At 38.2% G+C, this 26478-nt stretch overlaps 1 protein-coding gene across 1 annotated transcript in view; it reads left to right on the top strand.

Moving 5' to 3' along the window:
• LOC126281956 (nuclear cap-binding protein subunit 1) overlaps positions 1-26478 on the top strand; it is a 186743-nt gene that overhangs the window by 41925 nt on the left and 118340 nt on the right. Inside the window, exons 7-8 of the mRNA XM_049981328.1 lie at positions 1578-1675; positions 14078-14249. Coding sequence (XP_049837285.1) covers positions 1578-1675; positions 14078-14249 — 270 coding nt within the window. The remainder of the gene's footprint in view (positions 1-1577; positions 1676-14077; positions 14250-26478) is intronic.

Raw genomic sequence — 26478 nt, 5'->3', positions numbered from 1 at the left:
AATGCTGCTGAGACTGTTTTAATGTCAGGAACAGCTTATCAAGATGACACTTTGGGAAAAACCCAAGTGTACAAGCCTCTTGCTTGATTTAAAAATAGCGACATGTTGGTTGATGACAAACCTCATTCTGGATGTCCATCAATTGCCTGAATCAATGAAAATATTGAAAAATCTTGAGAGCATGTGCTCACAGACTGTTGACAGACAATTGATGAACCGTTAGAGATTAGTAGGTTCTCTTGGAGCTTGGTTGAGTCAAAAAAGACCTGATTTGTGGCAGACAGGAGACTGGTTCTTCCACCATAACAACACACCTGTACACACAGCCAACTCTGTTAGTCAGTTTTTGGCCAAAAATGGCATGGTTCCACCACACGATGCAGCTTTCTTCACCTGACCAGGCTCTGTGTGACTTGGTTCAGGGAAATTGTAATTTCACCTGGGAAAAACTGGAAAAATTTTGATGAGACAAAGTTGCTCCCCTGCTAACTAACCACCTTCACAGATGATAAGAGTGGATTTTGTACCTTTATTTTAAAAGCCAAATTAGTTACTTTTTTCATAATGATTTCAATTTTACTGTAGATCATGATGCAGCTTTGATGGCAGTAATTGTGCAGCAAGTCCTTAGCAGTGGTGCGGAAAGAATAATGTGAATTATTGTTGTTATCAGTAGATAAAACAGGATTAAAGAATGTTTTAGTACTTTTTATTATTTTATTCATGGATATAGTTTTCAGTGACTGTAGTATACAGTTTTCAGAATAAAACTGATTCATCAGGTGCAAATATATTATTATGCTTTACCAGTTTCCAAAAATTAATTTTTCCTCTCAGAAGACTACAAAATTAGGGATATTATAAAATTTTAGACCTTGGCTATACATTTATGTGAAGTATGTGAAGTATATTTCAGAAACTTACTTAGTACTGGTTTAGCAGATGTCAGTATCTTTTTCATAGAAGCATAATGCCATAGTATATCCAGAAATGTACAAATTGTATGTGATTATTGTAAACACAGATTGACAATTTACAATAACTGAATCACATCTATATATCTGTTGTGCTGGCAGCAAGGAACATATCTAAAAACATATATAAGTATTATAACAAAAGTATAAAAAGAAATTATATATAATGTGTTTGAAAAATATGACATATAGTTCTAATATATAAAAGTAATGGGCTAAGTCTCACATTTGCTGTAAACTGTCAATCTGTGTTTACAATAATCACATACAATGTGTACATTTCTGGGCATATCAGGGCATTACACTTCTGTGAAGAAGATATTGACATCTGCTAAACCAATACTAGGTAAGTTTCTGTGATATAGTTCATGTACTTCGCATTAATGTGTACCTGAGGTCAAAAAATTTGTAATATCCCTAATTTTGTAGGCTTCTGAAGATGACAAAACTAATTTGTCAAAACTGGCAAAGCATAATAAAAATATATTTGCAACTGATGAGTGTATTTTAGTCTGCAAACATTGTTAGTATCACAGCCAAATTACAGACTGCAGTTTTTAATTTTTTTTAAATGATGATATTTGATTGTAGTTGTGGTTACAGGGTCCTCTTCTCCCAGGAGCACATTCAATTGAAAGGTTTCTCATAGAAGAACACTTACATCAGATTATTGAGATGCATCATTTAGAGAGAAAAGACTGGTAAGTTGTGCTTATTTTCCAAAAAGGAAAAGAAGACTAATGGTTGATCTGCTGAATTTATATCTCATGCCTCATGTTGTTTCAGATTTGAATGCCTTACACCTTCTAGCTGGATGCTGTTTATTTTAACTGTGTACAAATATTAAAAATATTTATTTATAAAAAATAACTTTTATGTTGGCTAGCATTGTAAATCTGTTTTCTCTTCTTTTGTAAATATTTGTATCCAGTGCTTCGCCTTTTTAGAGTCATAATGGTGACCAATGTATCCGGGAAAGACCAAAAGTAGAGGTTCATGGTTGATAAGGGATGCAACCATCCATCAAATATTGTACTTTTTGCAGTTATGTGTGGCAAGAGGGGGGGGGGGGGGGGGGGGGGTTATATTATCATTTGGGATGTGGGACGATGAAAGCTTTGTTTTATGGCAATTTACATTTCATATGAATGGCTTTTGTAACACTTAGGAAGTATTTACCATTTCTTCTTTTTTCAGGAAATCTGCATATAAAATATACATCCTTTCCAAATCATAATTACTGTAAGTTTGTCCATATAATGATCTGTACAAGATTTATTGAAAAATGTTTCTACTAGTTCAAAAGTGTTTTATTTTTCAGCATTAATGCTAACAATTTGGTACAGAAAGTCATTGCCATCACATTTGTAGCATCCTTAAATATCTTGATAGACTATACCTTGTGAATTTTTTGTTCTGTTTTGGTAGACTTTTCAGTAGGGAAATTTACAAAATAACACATTATTTGTGACTGCAGCATAGTAGCTCTCCCTTCCAGTAGTCTACAAACATCTCCAAAATGTGTTTCTGGAGAATCTAATATTCTATAATTTTTTGGAAATGCACCCAGAATATTATTACATCTTATACCAATATTTTGGCTGACAACTGTTCAGTTGAGTTGCTTGCAAGATTTATAAAGCACTTTACACTGTGGAGTAAATGTGCATGCATCAAAGGTAACATTGTTCGTAGATTGCATGCAGAATAATGCTTATCTACAAGTGCAGTTGGCAGGGCACGTGTGAGGAGAGTGGTAGTATTAGGGGGTGCGAGCAAGCACTGTAGGGGAAATACCGAGTGCTGGAGGGGGAAGTGTCATTCTAAACTGAAGCCGATGCCCATATTAAGTGGAGCACCTGAACACCCACATCTACATGGTGACCATTCAAAAAGATCTACTGTCATCACTGCTTTGGTTAGCATGTAAAAAGAATTCCACTGAAAAAGCAACAAAAATAGTGATTTATTTTCACCTGGTGGATTAACCTTTTGTAACTTACAAAGAAACATCATGAATGGTGAGTAAAACCTACATTTATCTTGCAGCCTTGTTAAAATTTGTTTCTTTTGCCAAAATACAGTGGAATTTGGACAATAAATTCTCACTAACATGTTGTGTAGACACAAGGAATAGTGGTTCATTACTTTTATTAAGTGAGGAATTGAGGAAAAGTAAGATATCTTATGAATAACCTCATCCTTGGTCCAAAAATAAACATGTAACGTCTTCACTTATGTTATTCCAATACCTACAGGATTTCTTGTTTCGCTGTCTGTTGATGGCTTTAAAAATAACATTCTTTCGCATAAGAAGACTGTAGTTAGTGGAATAACATGCTAGATAATGAAGTTACACATAATAACCACATGGGAGAATACTCTCCTCTGTGTATGCTATCATTTGTCAAAATCTCATTTTGATATCGCAAACCGCTTATGAAATATGAGGAGTGATGCGGATATTTCATTCTGGCTTACTTGCTGGTGTGTGTGATCGCAAATGAGTGTGCTATGTCAGATAAATTTTCTTGAGGCTGGTGACAGATATAGCCTCTACCCAAGTCTAAAGAGAAATTCAAAATGTTAGCTAAATTTCATTTGCAGCAATATATTATATTATATGCCAAATGCAAAATCACAGCGACTCATATTTTTTTATTGCAGACTTTTCAAATTTCGCTTTGCGTCTTACTTCAGTGTAAATATCATTATAACCATTAACAAAATGAACGGCATGCCATCGCAAAGCTAACATATAAAGCTAAAAGTACGTCAAAAATGAAAATTTTACATCATTTCTGTAAAATCATTTGAGAAAGATTGTAGAGTGTGCATTTCGATTCTGTCGTCTCAGCACGCCGCCGACTGGCTGAAAGTGGTAGTTGGCCTCCTCTTCCAAACAAACAAATGAACTTGCCCAGCACTTTGGTCACTGCACATCGCCCATTGTATCCTGCACAGACTCTAACAAGTACATCAATCATAGGTAACAGTTTACACCTCCAAGAGTGAAACAAAGCAAATCCAGAGTCAGCAAATGCACAGTGCTTACAGAGTATTTGGTCGATTATTATGCATGGTATATATTGGAATGCCAGGCAGTGAAGACCTAGGAGAGTAATTGCTTTGAGAGCACAGACATGAAATGATGGGTTACTATGATTTATTGAGCCGGAGACACGTGTCTCAGTTGAGCAGGTTGTCTGCTAATTGTATTTACAGTTTCCTTGACAGCTGAATCATAGGAGAAATAGGGCTGTGGCTGGTATCATAACTTTCCCATTATCCATGGAATGGCCAATGGAAACAAAATTTTCAGCCACTACAGATCTGTTAGGCTGTAGTGAACCAGTGTAGCACTGGTGTTCAATGCAGTGTTCTTTTACATTGTATGTTGTTTGTCCTACATACTGTTTAGCACACTCACAAGGAATTTCGTATATACCTGTCTTTTGTGAAAGCAGATGATCCTTCACAGCTCCCTAAAGAGCTGTTATATTGGCCCGTGAATGGGAGATCACATCCACTTTATTCTTATTCATTATTCTTGGATGAGAAAGAAAACAGGCATTCTACAGATCGGAGCGTGGAATGTCAGATCACTTAATCGGGCAGGTAGGTTAGAAAATTTAAAAAGGGCAAATGGGTAGGTTAAAGTTAGATATAGCAGAAATTAGTGAAGTTCAGTGGCAGGAGGAACAAGACTTCTGGTCAGGCGAATACAGAGTTGTACATGGAAAATCAAATAGGGGTAATTCAGGAGTAGGTTTAATAATGAATAAAAAAAATAGGAGTAAACTACTACAAACAGCATAGTGAACGCGTTATTGTGGCCAAGGTAGACACAAAGCCAGTAGTACAAGTTTATATACCAACTAGCTCTGCAGATGATGAAGAGATTGATGAAATGTATGATGAGACAAAAGAAATTATTCAGATAGTGAAGGGAGAGAACAATTTAATAGTCATGGGTGACTGGAATTCGATAGTAGAAAAGGAAGAGAAAGAAAAGTAGTAGGTGAATATGGAATGGGGGTAAGGATGGTTGGTTGTTTGGGGAAGGAGACCAGACAGCATGGTCATCGGTCTCATCGGTGTATGGAAGGATGGGGAAGGAAGTCGGCCGTGCCCTTTCAGAGGAACCATCCCGGCATTTAGGGAAATCACGGAAAACCTGAATCAGGATGGCCGAATGCGGGATTGAACCGTCATCCTCCCGAAAGTGAGTCCAGCGCCTTCCCACTGCGCCACCTGGAGGTAAGGAATGCAAGGGAAAGCTGCCTGGTAGAATTTTGCACAGAGCATAACTTAATCATAGCTAACAGTTGGTTCAAGAATCATGAAAGAAGGTTGTATATGTGGAAGAGACCTGGAGACACTGGAAGGTTTCAAATAGATTATATAATGGTAAGACAGAGATTTAGGAACCATGTTTTAAATTGTAAGACATTTCCAGGGGCAGATATGGACTCTGACCACAATCTATTGGTTATGAATTGTAGATTAAAATTGAAGAAACTGCAAAAAGGTGGGAATATAAGGAGATGTGACCTGGATAAACTGAAAGAACCACAGGTTGTAAAGAGTTACATGAAGAACATTAGAGAACGAATGACAGGTATGGGGGAAAGAAATACAGTGGAAGAAGAATGGGTATCTTTGAGAGATGAAATAGTGGAGGCAGCAGAGGATCAAGTAGGTAAAACGACGAGGGCTAGTAGAAATCCTTGGGTAACAGAAGATATATTGAATTTAATTGATGATAGGAGAAAATATAAAAATGCAGTAAATGAAGCAGGCAAAAAGGAATACAAAAGTCTCAAAAATGAGATCAACAGGGAGTGCAAAATGACTAAGCAGGGATGGCTAGAGGACTAATATAAGGATGTAGAGGCATATCTCACTAGGGGTAAGATAGATACTGCGTACAGGAAAATTAAAGAGACCTTTGGAGAAAAGAGAACCACTTGTATGAATATCAAGAGCTCAGATGGAAACTCAGTTCTAAGCAAAGAAGGGAAAGCAGAAAGATGGAAGGAGTATATAGAGGGACTATACAAGGGCGATTTTGATAGAGCACTGAAAGACCTAAGTCAAAACAATGCCCCGGGAGTAGACAACATTTGCCCACAAAACACACTTAAGTAAGCAATAACACTCCTTACAAACAGTCATACATTATAATCAGTTCCATGTCAAATTGCAGTCCATGATGAGTAATCCAAAAGTTTTCACTTGCCAATTGAAAGATTTATTCTTTTCTTGAATTAAGACTGAAATACATATAGAAGTAAAACATTATGTACTATGGAAGGAAGCTAAGAGAACAAATAATTGAAATGACTCAAAAGGTTGACATTGCTTTTGTCATGAGTTTCTGGAATAATACCAAACCACAGGAAAGATGTAGCTCATACTATTGAGGGAAGTTTCAACAAATGTTTCTAGTTTTCAAGTGCAGTCATTTATCTGCAGAGAAACTTCATAGTTCAGACTATGAATGTTCAAATAATTTTTTGCTTCTGCTGTGACAAAATTCTGAATGACAGGAATATTTACCATCATTTGAAACAGGTCACAAATGCCTCAACACAGGTAGTCGAATTGGAAAAATGACGTGACAGCACTCAAAAGGCCATATAGCAAAGTCATCTGCTGCACTCATCTGGTGAAGTAAACTTGCTTCCTACATAGCAGAATTCCTTCCCTTCTGCCACAATGGCTTTCCCAATTTTGACGTTTAGCAACCTACTATTCTCTCTTCCGCCCTAAGGGCCGTGCCATCTATATATTCTGGCTTTGGTACCTCTCTCTCTTGGATTTTAATTCCTGTTCTAAAATTGTCTTTCATTATTGCTATAAAACAAAGCTTAACCAACAGTAATGACAAAATGCAATTTGTCTTAGGACCAGTTTTTAACAATAACTTCTCACTTTTTAATTTTTTTAATTACTCCCACTTGGTTTAGCATATATTGTAGATTACTTATTTGCATCTGTGCTGTGCTGTACTGTACTGTACTCATACCGCCCTGTTCCTTTCTTTGCTTTGCCGTTACTGTGCTTACAATGCTCTTACCTGCTGTAATTGCTTCATTAATTCCTTTCCTCTCCTTCTGAAACAGCCCAATTCTTGGTGCATTGGAAACTGGGATTTTGTATCGTTCTTTATCTTTCAGAGCTACATTTTCTCTAGTTCTTCTGAATTCCACTCTATTGTTTATTATACAAAGTCGTAATCCAAATCCTCATCTACAACTATATGTACTTGTGACCTGCTAGAGCCTTGAAAATAGCAAATACTTCAAAACAATATTTAGTTATTTTGCTGCTTTTGTATGCGAATCCTGTTGGATTCTGTGTCTTTAAATTCAGTTAGTTGATTTATTTTAATTTTTTTTATTTGTAAAAGTTTGCTGCATCATGTGAATCATCATATTAACTTTATTTGCTCTCATTTTTTTCTTAATATTATTCTTTTCTTCATTTGAAATCTTTTCCCATGTGATTTTACTTATTTTTATGTATTTACTTTGATTTAATTTCTTCCTATTATAATTGTACATTTTTGGCCATGTTATTGCAGTCATTATTTCTGTTACTCATTTAGCTTGAATTTTATTTTATTTCTAAATCATTATTTCACTTAAATCTTCATCTGCATTATTTTGTTTATGTTGTGAGAGGAATTTCTGTTTTAAGTTTCTGACAACAGTACATACTGCTACAAAAAATAAATTTTTGACAATATTGCGTATCCACTATAAATAGATTATTTCACCTTTTGTTTTTAACTGATAGAGCATTATTTTGAAGTGTTTAAATATTATAATAGGTGAAAGTAAATACACTATGTGATCAAAAGTATTCAGACATTCAGACGCCCCCAAAAACTTATGTTTTTCATATTAGGTGCATTGTGCTGCCACCTACTGCCAGTACTCCATATCAGTGATTGCAGTAGTCGTTAGACACCGTGAGAGAGCAGAATGGAGTGCTGCGCAGAACTCACAGACTTTGAATGTGGTCAGATGATAGGATGTCACTTCTGCCATATGTCTGTATGCGAGATTCCCACACTCCTAAACATCCCTATGTCCACTGTTTTCGATGTGATAGTGAAGTGCAAATGTGAAGGGACACATACAGCACAAAAGCATACAGGCCGACCTCATCTTTTGACTGACAGAGACTGTCGACAGTTAAAGAGGGTCATAATGTGTGATAGGCAGACATCCATCTAGACCCTCACAGAGGAATTCCAAACTGCATCAGGATCCACTTCAAGTACTATGACAGTTGGGCGGGAGGTGAGAAAACTTGGATGTCATGGTCGTGCGGCTGCTCATAAACCACACATCACGCTGGTAAATAGAATACAATGCCTCCCTTGGTGTAAGGAGCGTGAGCATTGGACAATTGAACAGTGGAAAAACATTGTATGGAGTGACGAATCACTGTGCACAATGTGGCGATCCGATGGCAGTGTGTGGGTATCACAAAGCCCAGTGAGCATCATATGCCAGCATGTGTAGTGCCAACAGTAAAATTCGGAGGTGGTGGTGTTGTGGTGTGATTATATTTTTAATGGAGGGGGCTTGCACCCATTGTTGTTTTGTATGGCACTATCACAGCGCAGGCCCATATTGATGTTCTAAGCACCTTCTTGCTTTCCATTGTTGAAGAGCAATTTGCTGATGATGATTGCATCTTTCAACACGATTGAGCACAGGTTCATAATGCACGGCCTGTGGCGAAGTGATTACATGCCAGTAACGTCCCTGTAATGCCCTTCCCTGCGCAGAGTCCTGACCTAAATCCTATAGAACGCCCTTGGGATGTTTTGGAATGCCGATTTTGCACCATGCCTCACCGACCAACATCGATACTTCTCCTCAGTGCAGCACTCTGTGAAGATTGAGCTGCCATTCCCCAAACACCTTACAGCACCTGATTGAACGCATACCTGCTAGAGTGGAAGCTGTCATCAAGGCTAAGGGTGAACCAACACCATATTGAATTCCAGCATTGCTGATGGAGGGTGCCATGAACTTGTAGGTCATTTTCAGCCCAATGTCTGTGTACTTTTGTTCACACAGTGTAACTAAAATTACATACGCAAAGAGTACAAATGAAATAGTGAAGAAAAATGTTCAGTGAATATGATGATTAAAATGAAGTCAGGTGATTAGAAATGGAAATGAATTATGTTTAGACAAAGTAATTGAATAAGAAAACATTGCCCTCGTTGGAATTTGAAACCACAACTTTCTGCACAGCAACCACCTGAAATTGTGTTTTGTCGATTATTCACAAATGAGGGCACGCAAGTGTGAATGGCTGTAGGATGTGATCCCAGCGAACACCACCATCTAGGTGGTTACAAAAATTCGATCTGACCCATGGAGATTTCTACTTATGAGTACTAGTTTTACCGAATAAAGTATACTCCCAATTATTTGGACAGACGACCCATGCAGCCAGTCCCTATGTACTTGACATGTATGTCCTTGTTTTCCATGAATAATCTGCAGACTGGGTAATCAGGAGTACACTGTGTGCGATGTTCCCAGCGGTTTTCTAATATGCTCACTACAACCAACTGGAAGTTACATCAAAATTTCAGATTCCTTTCTGATTTCTTTCTCCTGCTCAATAGTTCCTTCCTTCCCTTATTGTGAGTGACGTGTAAAACGTTCTTGCACTGGAAATGAAAAGAAATGTACTTATTTTTCAGTGTAGGCCTCTTTCAATGAATAGAACCTGTATTTGATAAATGCCAAATACAATATTTAAAAAATCTAACCTCCCTTTTGAAATATCAACAATGTAAGGAAAGAGATTGGTTGCTACTCCCTGTAGAGATAACATGTTGAATGCAGACCGGCACAGTGAGAAGATTGTTACACATTTAGCTTTCAGACAAAGTTTTATTCATTTACACAAGCATGCACACCTCACGTACGTATAACTGTCATCTCCAGCAACTCAGACTGGAATGCTACTGTCACATTGAATGGTAGCAACAATCTGGAGGGGTTGGGGAAGGGGAAGGGATAGCAGGGCATTGTGTGACAGAGCATTCAGGGACTAGAAGGAGACATGACAAGACTGCCACCAGATGCAGCATCAGGGGGCTGTGGGGCAGGGAGATGATGACAGGTAGCAGTAAAGGAGAAGATCAAGGAAGGGGAAATACAGTGAGGTGTCGCTGGCAGAGGGCAGCACACAAAGAGGGTAAGGGTATGTGAATAGGGAGGAGATGATAGGACAAGGATGGAAACTGTTAAGTTATTCCTGTCGGTGATAAACTACCAAAACGGGCTATCAGAAACAGGAATGCTAAATTGCATTATTAAGGATGTGATCATTCACAGAAGTGGTGATATATTAAAGTAGCTAATACCGTATATACTTGAATAATCCACACCTTGAATAATCTGTGCACACCAATTTTGAGGAAGATGAAAAAAAATTACTTTTTTGCTTTAATTTGTTTTATTTACAAAAAAAATATTCCAATGTTATGATGTATTCAAAAGTACGTATAATAATCAGTTTGGTGTCAGTAGTATTGAGAAATAGCTGAAATAATTAAAATTGAATAAAACTCCTACAAGAAGGGTTGTGGGAGTGATCCATAAAATTACCGTACCATATCGTTGACGTAAATTTGTTATAGAATCTTAGAACAGATTCTGAGCTCTAATATAATGAGGTATCTTAAACAGAATGACCTCCTCCATGACAACCAGCATAGATCCCAAAAACATTGATCATGTGAAACCCAACTTGCATTTTTCGCACATGAAAGCTTTGTATCAAGGTAGTAAGATGCAGTATTTTTTTTATTTTCGAAAAGCATTTGACTCAGTTGGAGGAATAAGCATATTGTCTTGGATGGAGAGTCATCGTCAGATGTAGAAGTAACTCCCGTGTGCCCCAGGGAAGTGTGTGGGACACTTACTGTTCATGTTGTATATTAATGACCTTGCAGACCATATTAATAGTGACCTCATACTTTTTGCAGATGATGCAGTTATCTATAATGAAGTATTGTCTGAAAGAAGCTGCGTAAATATTCAGTCAGATCTCAATAAGATTTCAAAGTGATGCAAAGATTGGCAACTTGCTTTAAATGTTCAGAAATGTAAAATTATGCCCTTCTTGAAATGGGGAAAAAAATATCCTCTGACTTTAATATCAGTGAGTCACAGTGGGAATTGACCGACTCTTACAAATACCTGGGCATAACAGTTACGGATATGAAATGGAATGATCACATAGACTCAGTTGTGGGTAAAGCAGGTGGCTGATTTCAGTTTGTTGGTCGAATACTGGCGAGCTGCAATCAGTCTACAAAGGAGATTGCTTACAAATCACTTGTGGGACCCATTCTATAATATTGCTCAAGTGTGTGGGATCCATACCAAATAGGACTTAACATGGGATATTGAACATATACAGAGAAGGGCAGTGTGACTGGTCAAAGGCTTGTTTTACCCATGGGAGAGTGTCAGAGAGATTCTGAAGGAACTAAACTGGAAGACTCTTGAAGATGGATGTAAACTATCCCAAGAGAGCCTATTAACAAAGTTTCAAGATCCAGCTTTAAGTGACAGCTTTGGGTATATACTACAACCCGTACGTATCCCTCACATAAGGATCATGAGGACAAGATTAGAATAATTACAGCACACACAGAGGCATTCAGGCAGTCATTCTTTCCCCACTTGGTAAGTGAGTGGAACAGGGAAAAACCCTAATAACTGGTTCAATGGGACATACCTTCTGCCATGCACTTCAAGCTTATTTGGAGAGTATAGATGTAGATGTAGACTGTCAGAGTATCACCCTCTTCACAAATTTTACTAGTCTCTCTTCTTTTCCATATTTTCCTTTTATTCCCTTATGATGAGTTTCTTATTCGTAATCGTGCCAACATCTGTAACACTGTATTTGCTTGTGCTGTTCTTATTACATTCTAGTCCCCTGAGTAAAAGTCTGTACACTATGTTCCACTAATGCTTACCCAGTTTAACTTCATCCGTCCTGTCTCATTCATTCGCATCACAAATCATGTTCTTTAAATCATATTGTGAAAGAGAGCCTTCAGGGATGAACCAAGTCAAGTTATACATAACAAACAGAAGCAGCAGCTGCAATCCTCTTGTGTGAAGTATACCAATAACAGATTATATCTAGCGCTAAGCTACTCAAATTGATAGTTGTGGAAATTGTAGCGGTCTTTAATGCAGTACTTCCCATTGCTTTCGGCACCATCCTGTTGTAGATCCTCATGAGTTGTTGTTCTTTTATAAGCTGTTTCCCACTCTAGTATAACTAGTAGCATTACAATACCAAGAAATCTGTCTAGATTTTTTAGTACTGTATGTGTTGGAAGTCCTTGGCTCGTGGTCTCGCAGCAGCGTTCTCTCGTCATTCATCTCCATTGTGGTCGGAGGAAGACAACGGCAAACCACCTCCATTAGGACCTTGCCTAGTACGACGGTGCGGGTCTCCTGCATCGTTCCCCTACACTTTGTCAAGAGGCATGACACTTCATTCCCATATATTGGAAAAGGAACATAACTGATAAATTTGCCTCCATATTCCAGATGTAGAAACTTGTTACAATGATGGCTGATAATAATCTATAAATAAAATATGAAGTGAATATGCCTCTCTGCTATTTTTTACAATAGTATTGGCTAACTAGGATCATGTTAACAACTTCAGTTCCTCTTCTTCCTTTGTTGTTGTTTCCTATTTTTCCAGTATTCCCTCATTTTCACCCCATGATGTCTCTTCCTTTCTTCTGTCCATGTTGTCCCCGATTTTTTATTTCTTCTACTTCGAAAGCCTTCCAAATTTAGTATTTTGAAACGGTTTCTTTCTGCTATTTCTCATTCTTTGATGTTGTTTCTTTCTAGATCTTTCCTTACTTCTGTAATCCATGCTATTGTCAATTTCTTCTTCTGGAAATATAGGAGTATTTGTTTTGTTAGCCTATTTCCATCTATTCGGTAGAGATATCGAAATAGGTTAATTTTTGTTTGGCCATTATTTCAGATATTTTGTCTATATTTTTGTAGATCTCCTGATTACTTCTTATTTTCCAACCATCTGCAGTTTTTATTGCACCATGTAGAAATTTATGCAAATGATTTTGCTCAAATCATGTGCTTATCTGTCCATTAAGAGTTGTGTGACAATAATTGCATGTAAAAGTATTATATTAGTTAGCTCTTTCGTGTGTAACAGTGACTGAGATTTAAACAAGTAGCATTCTCTTCTTAGCTACTGACTTTGTTTTATATGTGGTATTTGAAATCATTGTCCTGCATAGACTGCTTATGTCATCACATAATTAAATTTGGACAGATGATTTAAATATTCTAAAAATTATTAGTGAGTAGCCAAAAATGGCAAAATAAAACTTATTGATGGGATCTAGAGTTTGATAAATTTAGTGTCTTGTGATTCAGAGACTTGAGTTGTTTGGTTTCATTAATTACAGAATCCAGAGGACCAAGTATAAAGTATTTTCAGCCTCTTTACATAATGTATCTCAGTGCTGAACTCTGCTTGCCTGCCAGTATTTGCCAAAGTGACATTTTGCTTTCTGTTAGTCATAAAGTGTTGTGGCTAGTACCATATATTTGTGTATCTAATAATAACTGACAATGCACACAGTCAAAGGCGTTAGTGATGCCGTAAAACATCTCACAGTGCAGTTGCTCTTGTTCAGGTGATACTAAAACAGTAACAGCCAGTTTAAATGTAGCTGTATTTCTTGATTACTCATAATTGAATCCATGCAGTGTGTTTTATGGTTAATTAAAATAGTGTAGCTGTAAATTAGTGCTCTTCAAGTTGTGTAATAAATGCTATCACTTTCTTTCTAAAAAAAAAAACTGATAATGCTTACTTATAAATGCAATAAGTTAACTTTATAGGAGACTGCAGTATGTGTCCTGTTTCCCTTCATTGACATTGTTATTGTTGTTGTTAAGTGTGAGTTTTAAGTATTGGATTTTAGATTAATGTGTTAATGGTTAACTTTAATAATTAACTGTTTGAATCCTTTTTTCTAACAGTGCTGCTCACTTGTTAAATTTCCCATACAAGATGAAGATACCACTTGATTATTGCATAGTGGAAGTGATATTTGCAGAACTGTTCAACATGCCTTCTCCTCGTTACCTTGAGATAATGTATGGATCAGTTCTCATAGAACTGTGTAAGCTGCAGCCCAGCACAATGCCACAAGTTAGTTGAAAGCTAGTAGATACAATTTTAAAGTGCCCTTGTCATTTGCATGCATTTATACATAGTTTTGTAGTGTCTTCATTTGTCTTTCTTTTCCCCTGATTCTTCTGCAGCCTGACAGTGATAGAAAGAATAGGGTAAATAAATATTTTTTTGGTGTGTTAAATGCATCCTAATCTCTTACATACAAAGATATGAATATTCTGCGAGGTCTGTTTTCAGTATAGTGTAAATGGAAATGAAAAATGAATAACAAATGTAAGAATTTCTATTCCAGATTGGGATCTTAGATTACTTCCTTGCTTCTTTCTTTTACTCAAATCATATTTTGTGTCAGACATTTTTGCTGTTATTCATTATGAGTATTTGTGACATAAACTAATATATCCTGTACAACCAATTCCACTTAAACCAAAATATGGCAAATTTGAAACTGATGTAACATTTTATATGAACAGTGCATGTGCTCTCTCCTGCTAGAACGTTACAACCAGCAGTCTGATATACTCTTGGGATACAAAAGAGCTGCAATTTGTCACATTATGAATTAAGTGTGTCTCATCTGTGTGGTGTATGACTTGAGATAAATGGCACCACATATCCACAATTTTCTTTGGAGACTGTAAATGATGTCTAGTGAACTGTTTACTGCTACTCAGTGATACTCCACATGTTTTATGTTGGTGGAATCTGGGAATCAGTTCAAGTAGTGTTTGTCAATATGCCCCCCAAGTGCCTGTAAGGCCATTTTAATTCAGCAGTACACTCAGTTTCTCTGCTGGATGTTTACATGTTTAATGAGGAAGATATCAGTTGCGGGATTTTTTTTAATTATTTTTAATTTTTTTTTTGGGGGGGGGAGGGGGGGGGGGCAGCCGACAGATAGTCAAAAATAGTATTCAAAGAGATTCTGCAGTGATGGGCAGGTTCTCACCTTTGGTCTGTATATGTCTTGACAGGACATGTTTTACACAGGCATTCTGCAAGTCTGCTTTCCCTGGCACAATCTGATTTTATGTAATAAGTAGCAAGGTCCTTCGCATCAATTAGATAGTTCCATTGTTTCCTAGTCCAGTTGCCATGTCCCTTGCAGTGTAATGAAAACTGTCATTGAATTAATAGCTAGACCAATAGTTGTCACTCGATAGAGCGATTCATTAGTAGTTACATTGGTTGAATGATGTGCTCTAAAACTTGTATGTCTTCCACAACATTTAATTCACTTTCACTTGTTCTGGATATCATTGCATAGTCTGTTGTGTATAGTAGACAAGCATCCAACTCATTCATTAATAGGACACGTAAGTTCCTCAGTGCTCACAACTTGCCAGCATACCTTATTGTTGCTCGTCCAAGTATGGAATGCCTTTTTCTAACCATCCACAAGCAACAAGATCATTTGGTATTTGTGTGAAATGTGTGCTGTGGGGTCACTTGGTGTGGAACTAGTACAACCCCAAATCCAGTCCAAGAGTAATGTTTGGATATAATGTGGTGCAAGAGAGGTTGCACTACTGCATATGTTTTAATACATTATGACATTTTGAGTGAGCACCACAAGCATGTACCTGTATCTACAGATGGGTCTGAACGGGGGGGGGGGGGGGGGGGGGTAGCTGTTGGTTGCTTTTTTCTTTTCCCTGGTCATGTCCTCAAGGTGTGTATGCCTCTAGACTTTTAACGTGTCTGGTGTGGCATCATATGCAATCTTGCAGGCACTAGAGCAGGTCAGATATGATAGAAGTGCTAAATTTTCTGTCTTTTCAGACTCCCTGAGTGCCCTTCACTCTCTACAACACTTGTACCCAGCAGACAAAGTATTCCAGAAAATTCAGGCTACCCTTCTCTTCTCAAAAGGCTAAGGAAGGAGGGGATCTTTCTACTGGGTGCCAGGGAACAAGGCTACTACAGTAAATTAAATGGCTGGTATAGCAGCTGAGATGGGATGTCATGATACTAAGACATTTTAGTGTGCCATCCCCCTAGATCCTCCTCCATGTCACTGTTGAGCTACAGTGTCTTGTGTCAACAGGAAGACGAAGTGATAGACAATAATCCATGTTTAGGAAAGTCCACAATGTAGCTATGGCGTGCCTCCTTCCATTCATGGAGACAAGATGTGATCCTCCTCACTCATCCTCACATTGGGTCCAACACTGTGACACATGGCTTGAATGGTGTTTGTGGCATGCAGATAAGCATGCACTACGTTTTAGTAGATTGTGTTTTGTATTCAGGCAAGAGGACAGCAGCTCATTTGTCAACTTATTTACCATATACTTTAAATGAGGATGTGAGGAATGTCGTTTTGATCTTTCTAGGTTTTGTGCAATAAACTTTGATATTGCAAAATACATTGCAGTGTGGTGCACAGTATTTGAATAGCAGTTAAAGGTGTTCTCACAACATTATTATTGTTCCACTGTCCTGTGTTCTCTTTTCTTTTGTTTCTTTCTTCACCTATGATTGTTTTAAATAAAATTTTCCATATGGTTACAGTTATTTTTACCATATTTGTTATTCGCATATATGAGGAATATTTACAAAATCCTAACAAATACACCTGTTTTAAGTACTTACAGTATCACAAATATTAACTCATTTCAGTAAGCTACACCACAAAGCATTTTTCCACATGCAGGACAACCTTACGTTCGCTATGTTCAAAACATGATCAGATTCTCTACATTGTCCAAAATCATAAGAAGCTTTACATGTTCTAGACGGTACAGTTTTCGTATCGGTCAGCGTTATTTTCAGTGGAAAACATCCCCAAATCCTGCATTGCAGCTTTAGAGAATTTTCTAGTTTGCTTAGTCAGCCCTGAAGCTGTCCTCACACTGGATGTGTTTCTCATTGCGAAGCACGCCAGACGTGGTGTCTGTCATGGTTGCTGCACACTCTGAAATGACCTGTTACATCTCATGGAACGCACTCCTCATCACAATTTGCAATTACAGCAATCTTCAGCAGCAGCTCTCAGCAGCATCTGACAGATAAATTACGCAGTTTCTTTACAAAAATGAACACATAATATAGCTGTGTTAACTCTGTTAGCAATTGCCGAAGAAGGCAAATTTCAAAGAAGATTCTAGACTCATTGATGGCTTGATCAGCAAATTGCTGGTAGAGGAACACTATGTAATCCTATAAATCGATCTGAGATACATGCTAGTAGAAGTTATTCATTAATTCAGTTGAATCTTCATCTCATTTTCGGTTTTAAATCGAATATAGTTAAAGTATAGTGTCTTAACATCAGTTCATGTGTTAATATATCCATATTCTCAACATTGCATTTACTACCGTCAGTCTGAAGTAACGTGCTTAACCATGACTGAAAAAGATGATTACTAAGAAGATGCAAATGTGAAGCATTCCATAAAACCAAGAGAGGTATATAGATTTTTCATAAAGTTTCATAATAGCAAAAACTTCCATTGTGTAACTTCGGTTTACTTTTTGATGATCAGTCACCTTAAGATTATTTGCCACTGGGGAAACATTACAGTCATTACTGTCTGCACCAAGAACTGCAGCAAATACATTATATATAATAAATAACATAGACTGTTGTCCATAGTACTTCTCTTTGAATCTTCTCAGAATCTATTAGAAAACATAAAGTGAAAAACGTAACACTAAAAGCATCAAATACATGCAGAATTTAACTTCAGATATGTAATTACTGGTCATTTTATTACAACAAACTGTACCAAAAACAATACTTTTTGGGAGATTCTCAATATGCTGATGGTTTGAAGCAGATTATCTCCTTACACACATATGCTATTATTAAAAGAAAGAACACCTCCCAAATATGGAGTGTAACTCCATAGATAATGGCATCATGAAAGTTTGGCTTGTAAAACCTATGCTAGATTCTTCATTTCATGCTTTGTGATGTAATGGAATGTGGAATTTCATGTTGTGATGTCACCAGCTCCTCATCCATGTACATTCTAACATCCCATTGAGGGCAGCTTTCCAAATGTAATCAGGGAAGATCACATTTTTCAAGAACAGGTCTGCAATGTTGTGCAAGCACCTAGTGGACTTCTTCCTCTGTGGTAGGTAATGATGGCACTGATGTTGGTACATACAGAAGTTAGAAATATATCTTCTTATATCCTTTGACATGTTGTTGTCGTTGTGGTTGTTGTGGTCTTCAGTCCTGACACTGGTATGATGCAGTTCTCCATGCTACTCTATCCTGTGCAAGCTTCTTCATCTCCCAGTACCTACTGCAGCCTACATCCTTCTGAATCTGCTTAGTGTATTCATCTCTTGGTCTCCCTCTACGATTTTTACCCTCCAGCTGCCCTCCAGTACTAAATCGGTGATTCCTTGATGCCTCAGAACATGTCCTACCAACCAATCCCTTCTTCTTGTCAAATTTTGCCACAAACTCCTCTTCTCCCCAAACCTATTCAATACCTCCTCATTAGTTGTGTGATGTACCCATCTAATCTTCAGCATTCTTCTGTACCACATCATTTCGAAAGCTTCTATCTCTTCTTGTCCAAACTATTTATAGTCCATGTTTCACTTCCATACATGGCTACACTCCATACAAATACTTTCAGAAACGATTTACTGACACTTAAATCTATACTCAATGTTAACAAATTTCTCTGCTTTAGAAACACTTTCCTTGCAATTGCCAGTCTGCATTTTATATCCTCTCTACTTCGACCATCATCAGTTATTTTGCTCCCCAAATAGCAAAACTCCTTTACTTATTTAAGTGTCTCATTTCCTAATCTAATTCCCTCAGCATCACCCGACTTAATTCGACTACATTCCATTATCCTTGTTTTGCTTTTGTTGATGTTTTGCTTATATCCTCCCTTCAAGACACTGTCCATTCCGTTCAACTGCTCTTCCAAGTCTTTTGCTGTCTCTGACAGAATTACAGTGTCATCGATGAACCTTAAAGTTTTTATTTATTCTCCATGGGTTATCTACATCTGCATGATCACTCTGCAATTCACATTTAAGTGCTTGGCAGAGGATTCATTGAACCACAATCATACTATCTCTCTACCATTCCACTCCCGAACAGCACGCGGGAAAAACGAACACCTAAACCTTTCTGTTCAAGCTCTGATTTCTCTTATTTTATTTTGATGGTCATTCCTACATATATATAAATTGCGCTCAACAAAATATTTTCGCATTCGGAAGAGAAAGTTGGTGACTGAAATTTCGTAAATAGATCTTGCCACGACGAAAAATGTCTTTGCTTTAATGACTTCCATCCCAACTCGCGTATCATATCTGCCACACTCTCCCCTATTACATGATAATACAAAACAAGCTGCGCTTCTTCACCCTTTTGATGTCCTTCGTCAATCACACCTGGTAAGGATCCCACACCGCGCAGAAATATTCTAACAGAGGACGAACAAGTGTAGTGTAAGCTGTCTCTTTAGTGGACTTGTATCTTCTAAGTGTCCTGCTAATGAAACGCAACATTTGGCTCACCTTCCCCACAATATTATCTGTGTGGTCTTTCCATCTGAAGTAGATCGTAATTTTAACACCCAGATACTTAGTTGAATTGACAGCCGTGAGAATTGTACTATTTATCGAGTAATCGGATTCCAACGGATTTCTTTTGGAACTCATGTGGATCACCTCACACTTTTCATTTATTTAGCATCAACTGCCACACCATACAGTTTATCCAGGTCCCATCTCCTTAAATTCCCACCTTTTTGCAGTTTCTTCAGTTTTAATCTACAGTTCATAACCAATAGATTGTGGTCAGAGTCCACTCTGCCCCCGGAAATCTCTTACAATTTAAAACCTGGTTCCTAAATCTCTCTCTAGCCATTATATAATCTATCTGAAACCTGTCAGTATCTTCAGGCTTCTTCCATGTATACAACCTGTGACATATTTTCCCATAATAGGATTAGAGGATGGGGATACTGATTATGTGTGTCAACTCTACCCGTTTGTTGATTGTAATCAATAAACCAACTACACTACCAGATGAAACACATTCAGATACCTATAATTTGGGATGTGCCCACCTTTTGTCTTTATGATGAGTTGAACTCTGCTGGGGACAAATTCAGGAGGTATGTGAATGTTTGTGGAGAAATGGTAGTCCACTCAGCCTCAGGGGCCAAAATTGGAGAAGGTAGTGATGCTATATGCGGGAGTCATGAGCGAAGTCGACATTCTAAATCATCCCAGAAGTGTTTCATTGGGTTAAGCATAAAACTCTGGACAGGACATTTCATTTACATATTGTCCACAAACCACTGCATCACAGATGCCTCAAGAGCGATACCTTTCTCTGATTTAATGCCTTTTTTTACAACCACTTTGTTCATTGCTTGACTGTTCTGTCTGTCAGTACATGACATCTGCCCAGTCGTGGTTTAGATGTGGTTGTTCCATCGTGTTTCCACTTCACAATCACATCACCAACAGTTGTCTTGGCATGCATGCCCCATATTAAGAAGCAGCCATAATAATTGAGTTCTTTTAATTTTTAATGTGAAAGTTATGGTGAAAACTAAGTCAGTGCAAATGGTACATCAGAAAGGAATGATAACAGTAGCGTTTTCAACAGAGGGGAAATGAATGCACACAACACAGAGTGCTGATAAAAAAAGTTTTTGCAGACTGACCAAAAACAGCTGATTTGAATGGGACAGTGTAGTAAATGATTCAAAAAATTGTATTTTTTCTGTGATATTTGAAATAGAAACAACATTTCCACAAAGTCTGGGACAAAATCATACAGAACTTCGAGTCATAAAAGAGTTTCTGACACCAGTTGTGTCAGTTTCAAAAGAAACAATCCCTTATGCAGCTAAAACATTCATTCCTGATTTCCTGTAGCAGCAGAGAAATTGAAGGCAATCTTTTCTCTCTGCATCCTTATGCAACAGACAAAGAAACCTTACATCAAGATAACTGGTCAGAAAAAAAACTGAAAACTGTTCTCACTAAACAAGTCACTGATGCAATTCACATCTATCTCCAGGTACCCCTTTGCATTCTGCTACAGATTCACTTGAAACAGTAAATGATGAAATGTTGAAGATAAGTCTAGTCATTTCATAATTACTCAAAGATTTCAAATAGTATGTGTTCCAGGCAAAAAAAAAGTCTGCTTCAATGATTGTCTGAAGAAACTGAGGGGCAGGGTTCTATATGTTCAGTACAGTCCATCAGCGAGAGCTAGATTTGGCATAAAGATTTATCAAGAGAGTTTTGCTGAAAATAAATACTGTCACAATTTGAAGATATACACTGGAAAGGAAAGAAGAAAGTGGTAATGTGGTTGCTAAATTTCTAGCCAGGGGAAAGGTTGTGCTCAAAATGTGTAAAACTCTTTTAGTGGTGTGAAGACTATTTACATGGATAATTGGTACATTTCTGCTGTTGGGGCTATAGTATCAACAAAGAAAAATATGCCTTCTTGGTTAAGGGGAACAAACCTGGAAAAAGTAACATTTGCATCAACCAATGATGATCTCACAACAAAATTCACTAATTAAGAAACCATACACTTCGTATTAACACTTTATAATAGAACAGAGTGTATGTGAGTACATGAAAGTATCCAAACAAGTTGAATACTTATTCATTGTCATTGTTCCTGTGATTTCAATCACAATAGGTAGCCTGTCCCCCCCATGAACCATGGACCTTGCCGTTGGTGGGGAGGCTTGCGTGCCTCAGCGATACAGATGGCCGTACCATACGTGCAACCACAACGGAGGGGTATCTGTGGAGAGGCCAGACAAACTTGTTGTTCCTGAAGAGGGGCAGCAGCCTTTTCAGTAGTTGCAGGGGCAACAGTCTGTATGATTGACTGATCTGGCCTTGTAACACTAATCAAAACAGCCTTGCTGTGCTGGTACTGCGAACGGCTGAAAGCAAAGGGAAACTACAGCCATAATTTTTCTCGAGGGCATGCAGCTTTACTGTATGGTTAAATGATGATGTCGTCCTCTTGGGTAAAATATTCCAGAGGTAAAACAGTCCCCGATTCGGATCTCCAGGCGGGGACTACTCAAGAGGACGTCATTATCAGGAGGAAGAAAACTGGTGTTTTACTGATCGGAGCGTGCAATGTCAGATCCCTTAATCGGGCAGGTTGTTGTTGTTGTTGTTGTTGTTGTTGTTGTCTTCAGTCCTGAGGCTGGTTTGATGCAGCTCTCCATGCTACTCTATCCTGTGCAAGCTGCTTCATCTCCCAGTACCTACTGCAACCTACATCCTTCTGAATCTGCTTAGTGTACTCATCTCTCGGTCTCCCTCTACGATTTTTACCCTCCACGCTGCCCTCCAATGCTAAATTTGTGATCCCTTGATGCCTCAAAACATGTCCTACCAACCGATCCCTTCTTCTAGTCAAGTTGTGCCACAAACTTCTCTTCTCCCCAATCCTATTCAATACCTCCTCATTAGTTACGTGATCTATCCACCTTATCTTCAGTATTCTTCTGTAGCACCACATTTCGAAAGCTTCTATTCTCTTCTTGTCCAAACTAGTTATCGTCCATGTTTCACTTCCATACATGGCTACACTCCAAACAAATACTTTCAGAAACGACTTCCTGATACATAAATCTATATTCGATGTTAACAAATTTCTCTTCTTCAGAAACGCTTTCCTTGCCATTGCCAGTCTACATTTTATATCCTCTCTACTTCGACCATCATCAGTTATTTTACTTCCTAAATAGCAAAACTCCTTTACTACTTTAAGTGTCTCATTTCCTAATCTAATTCCCTCAGCATCACCCGATTTAATATGACTACATTCCATTATCCTCGTTTTGCTTTTGTTAATGTTCATCTTATATCCTCCTTTCAAGACACTGTCCATTCCGTTCAACTGCTCTCCCAAGTCCTTTGCTGTCTCTGACAGAATTACAATGTCATCGGCGAACCTCAAAGTTTTTACTTCGTCTCCATGAATTTTAATACCTACTCCAAATTTTTCTTTTGTTTCCTTTACTGCTTGCTCAACATACAGATTGAATAACATCGGGGAGAGGCAACAACCCTGTCTCACTCCTTTCCCAACCACTGCTTCCCTTTCATGCCCCTCGACTCTTATGACTGCCGTCTGGTTTCTGTACAAATTATAAATAGCCTTTCGCTCCCTGTATTTTACCCCTGCCACCTTGAGAATTTGAAAAAGGGTATTCCAGTCAACATTGTCACAAGCTTTCTCTAAGTCTACAAATGCTAGAAACGTAGGTTTGCCTTTTCTTAATCTTTCTTCTAAGATAAGTCGTAAGGTCAGTATTGCCTCACGTGTTCCAACATTTCGACGGAATCCAAACTGATCCTCCCCGAGGTCTGCATCTACCAGTTTCTCCATTCGTCTGTAAAGAATTCGCGTTAGTATTTTGCAGCTGTGACTTACGAAACTGATAGTTCGCTAATTTTCACATCTGTCAGCACTTGCTTTCTTTGGGATTGGAATTATTATATTCTTCTTGAAGTTTGAGGGTATTTCGCCTGTCTCATACATCTTGCTCACCAGCTGGTAGAGTTTTGTCATGACTGGCTCTCCCAAGGTCGTCAGTGGTTACAATGGAATGTTGTCTACTCCGGGGGGCCTTGTTTCTACTCAGGTCTTTCAGTGCTCTGTCAAACTCTTCACGCAGTATCGTATCTCCCATTTCGTCTTCATCTACATTCTCTTCCATTTCCATAATATTGTCCTCAAGTTCATCGCCCTTGTATAAACCTTCTATATACTCCTTCCACCTTTCTGCCTTCCCTTCTTTGCTTAGAACTGGGCTGCCATCTGAGCTCTTGATATTCATACACGTGGTTGTCTTCTCTCCAAAGGTCTCTTTAATTTTCCTGTAGGCAGTATCTATCTTACCCCTAGTGAGATAAGCTTCTACATCCTTACATTTGTCCTCTAGCCATCCCTGTTTAGCCATTTTGCACTTCCTGTCGATCTCATTTTTGAGACGTTTGTATTCCTTTTTGCCTGCTTCATTTACTGCATTTTTATATTTTCTCCTTTCATCAATTAAATTCAATATTTCTTCTGTTACCCAAGGATTTCTAGCAGCCCTCGTCTTTGTACCTACTTTATCCTCTGCTGCCTTCACTACTACATCCCTCAGAGCTACCCATTCTTCTTCTACTGTATTTCTTTCCCCCATTCCTGTCAATTGTTCCCTTATGCTCTCTCTGAACCTCTGTACAACCTCTGGTTCTTTCAGTTTATCCAGGTCCCATCTCCTTAATTTCCCACATTTTTGCAGTTTCTTCAGTTTTAATCTACAGGTCATAACCAATAGATTGTGGTCAGAGTCCACATCTGCCCAAGGAAATGTCTTACAATTTAAAACCTGGTTCCTAAATCTCTGTCTTACCATTATATAATCTATCTGATACCTTTTAGTATCTCCAGGGTTCTTCCACGTATACAACCTTCTTTCATGATTCTTAAACCAAGTGTTAGCTATGATTAAGTTGTGCTCTGTGCAAAATTCTACTAGGCGGCTTCCTCTTTCATTTCTTAGCCCCAATCCATATTCACCTACTATGTTTCCTTCTCTCCCTTTTCCTACACTCGAATTCCAGTCACCCATTACTATTAAATTTTCGTCTCCCTTCACTATCTGAATAATTTCTTTTATTTCATCGTACATTTCTTCAATTTCTTCATCATCTGCAGAGCTAGTTGGCATATAAACTTGTACTACTGTAGTAGGTGTGGGCTTCGTATCTATCTTGGCCACAATAATGCGTTCACTATGCTGTTTGTAGTAGCTTACCCGCATTCCTATTTTCCTATTCATTATTAAACCTACTCCTGCATTACCCCTATTTGATTTTGTGTTTATAACCCTGTAGTCACCTGACCAGAAGTCTTGTTCCTCCTGCCACCGAACTTCACTAATTCCCACTATATCTAACTTTAACCTATCCATTTCCCTTTTTAAATTTTCTAACCTACCTGCCCGATTAAGTGATCTGACATTCCACGCTCCGATCCGTAGAACGCCAGTTTTCTTTCTCCTGATAACGACATCCTCCTGAGTAGTCCCCGCCCGGAGATCCGAATGGGGGACTATTTTACCTCCGGAATATTTTACCCAAGAGGATGCCATCATCATTTAATCATACAGTAAAGCTGCATGTCCTCGGGAAAAATTACGGCTGTAGTTTCCCCTTGCTTTCAGCTGTTCGCAGTACCAGCACAGCAAGGCCGTTTTGGTTAATGTTGCAAGGCTAGATCAGTCAATCATCCAGACTGTTGCCCCTGCAACTACTGAAAAGGCTGCTGCCCCTCTTCAGGAACCACACGTTTGTCTGGCCTCTCAACAGATACCCCTCCGTTGTGGTTGCACCTACGGTACGGCCATCTGTATCGCTGAGGCACGCAAGCCTCCCCACCAACGGCAAGGTCCATGGTTCATGGGGGGATCGGGCAGGTAGGTTAGAAAATTTAAAAAGGGAAATGGATAGGTTAAAGTTAGATATAGTGGGAATTAGTTAAGTTCGGTGGCAGGAGGAACAAGACTTCTGGTCAGGTGAATACAGTGTTGTAAATACAAGATAAAATAGGGGTAATGCAGGAGTAGGTTTAATAATAAATAGGAAAATAGGAGTGTCGGTAAGCTACTACAAACAACATAGTGAACGCATTATTGTGGCCAAGATAGATACGAAGCCCACACCTACTACAGTAGTACTAGTTTATATGCCAACTAGCTCTGCAGATGACGAAGAAATTGATGAAATGTATGATGAGATCAAAGAAATTATTCAGGTAGTGAAGGGAGATGAAAATTTAATAGTCATGGGTGACTAGAATTCGAGACTAGGAAAAGGGAGAGAAGGAAACATAGTAGATAAATATGGATTGGGGTTAAGAAATGAAAGAGGAAGCCACCTGGTAGAATTTTGCACAGAGCATAACTAAATCATAGCTAACACTTTGTTCAAGAATCATGAAAGAAGGTTGTATACATAGAAGAATCCTGGATATATTAGTAGGTATCAGATAGATTATATAATGGTTAGACAGAGATTTAGGAACCAGGTTTTAAATTGTAAGACATTTCCTTGGGCAGATGTGGACTCTGACCACAATCTATTGGTTATGAACTGTAGATTAAAACTGAAGAAACTGCAGAAGGGTGAGAATTTAAGAAGATGGGACCTGGATAAACTGACTAAACCAGAGGTTGTACAGAGTTTCAGTGAGAGCATAAGGGTA

This window comes from Schistocerca gregaria, chromosome 7 (assembly GCF_023897955.1).
Source record: "Schistocerca gregaria isolate iqSchGreg1 chromosome 7, iqSchGreg1.2, whole genome shotgun sequence".
Taxonomy (NCBI): Eukaryota; Metazoa; Arthropoda; class Insecta; order Orthoptera; family Acrididae; genus Schistocerca; species Schistocerca gregaria.
The sequence above is the reverse complement of the archived record's forward strand: the minus strand, read 5'-3'. Positions and strand labels throughout refer to the sequence as shown.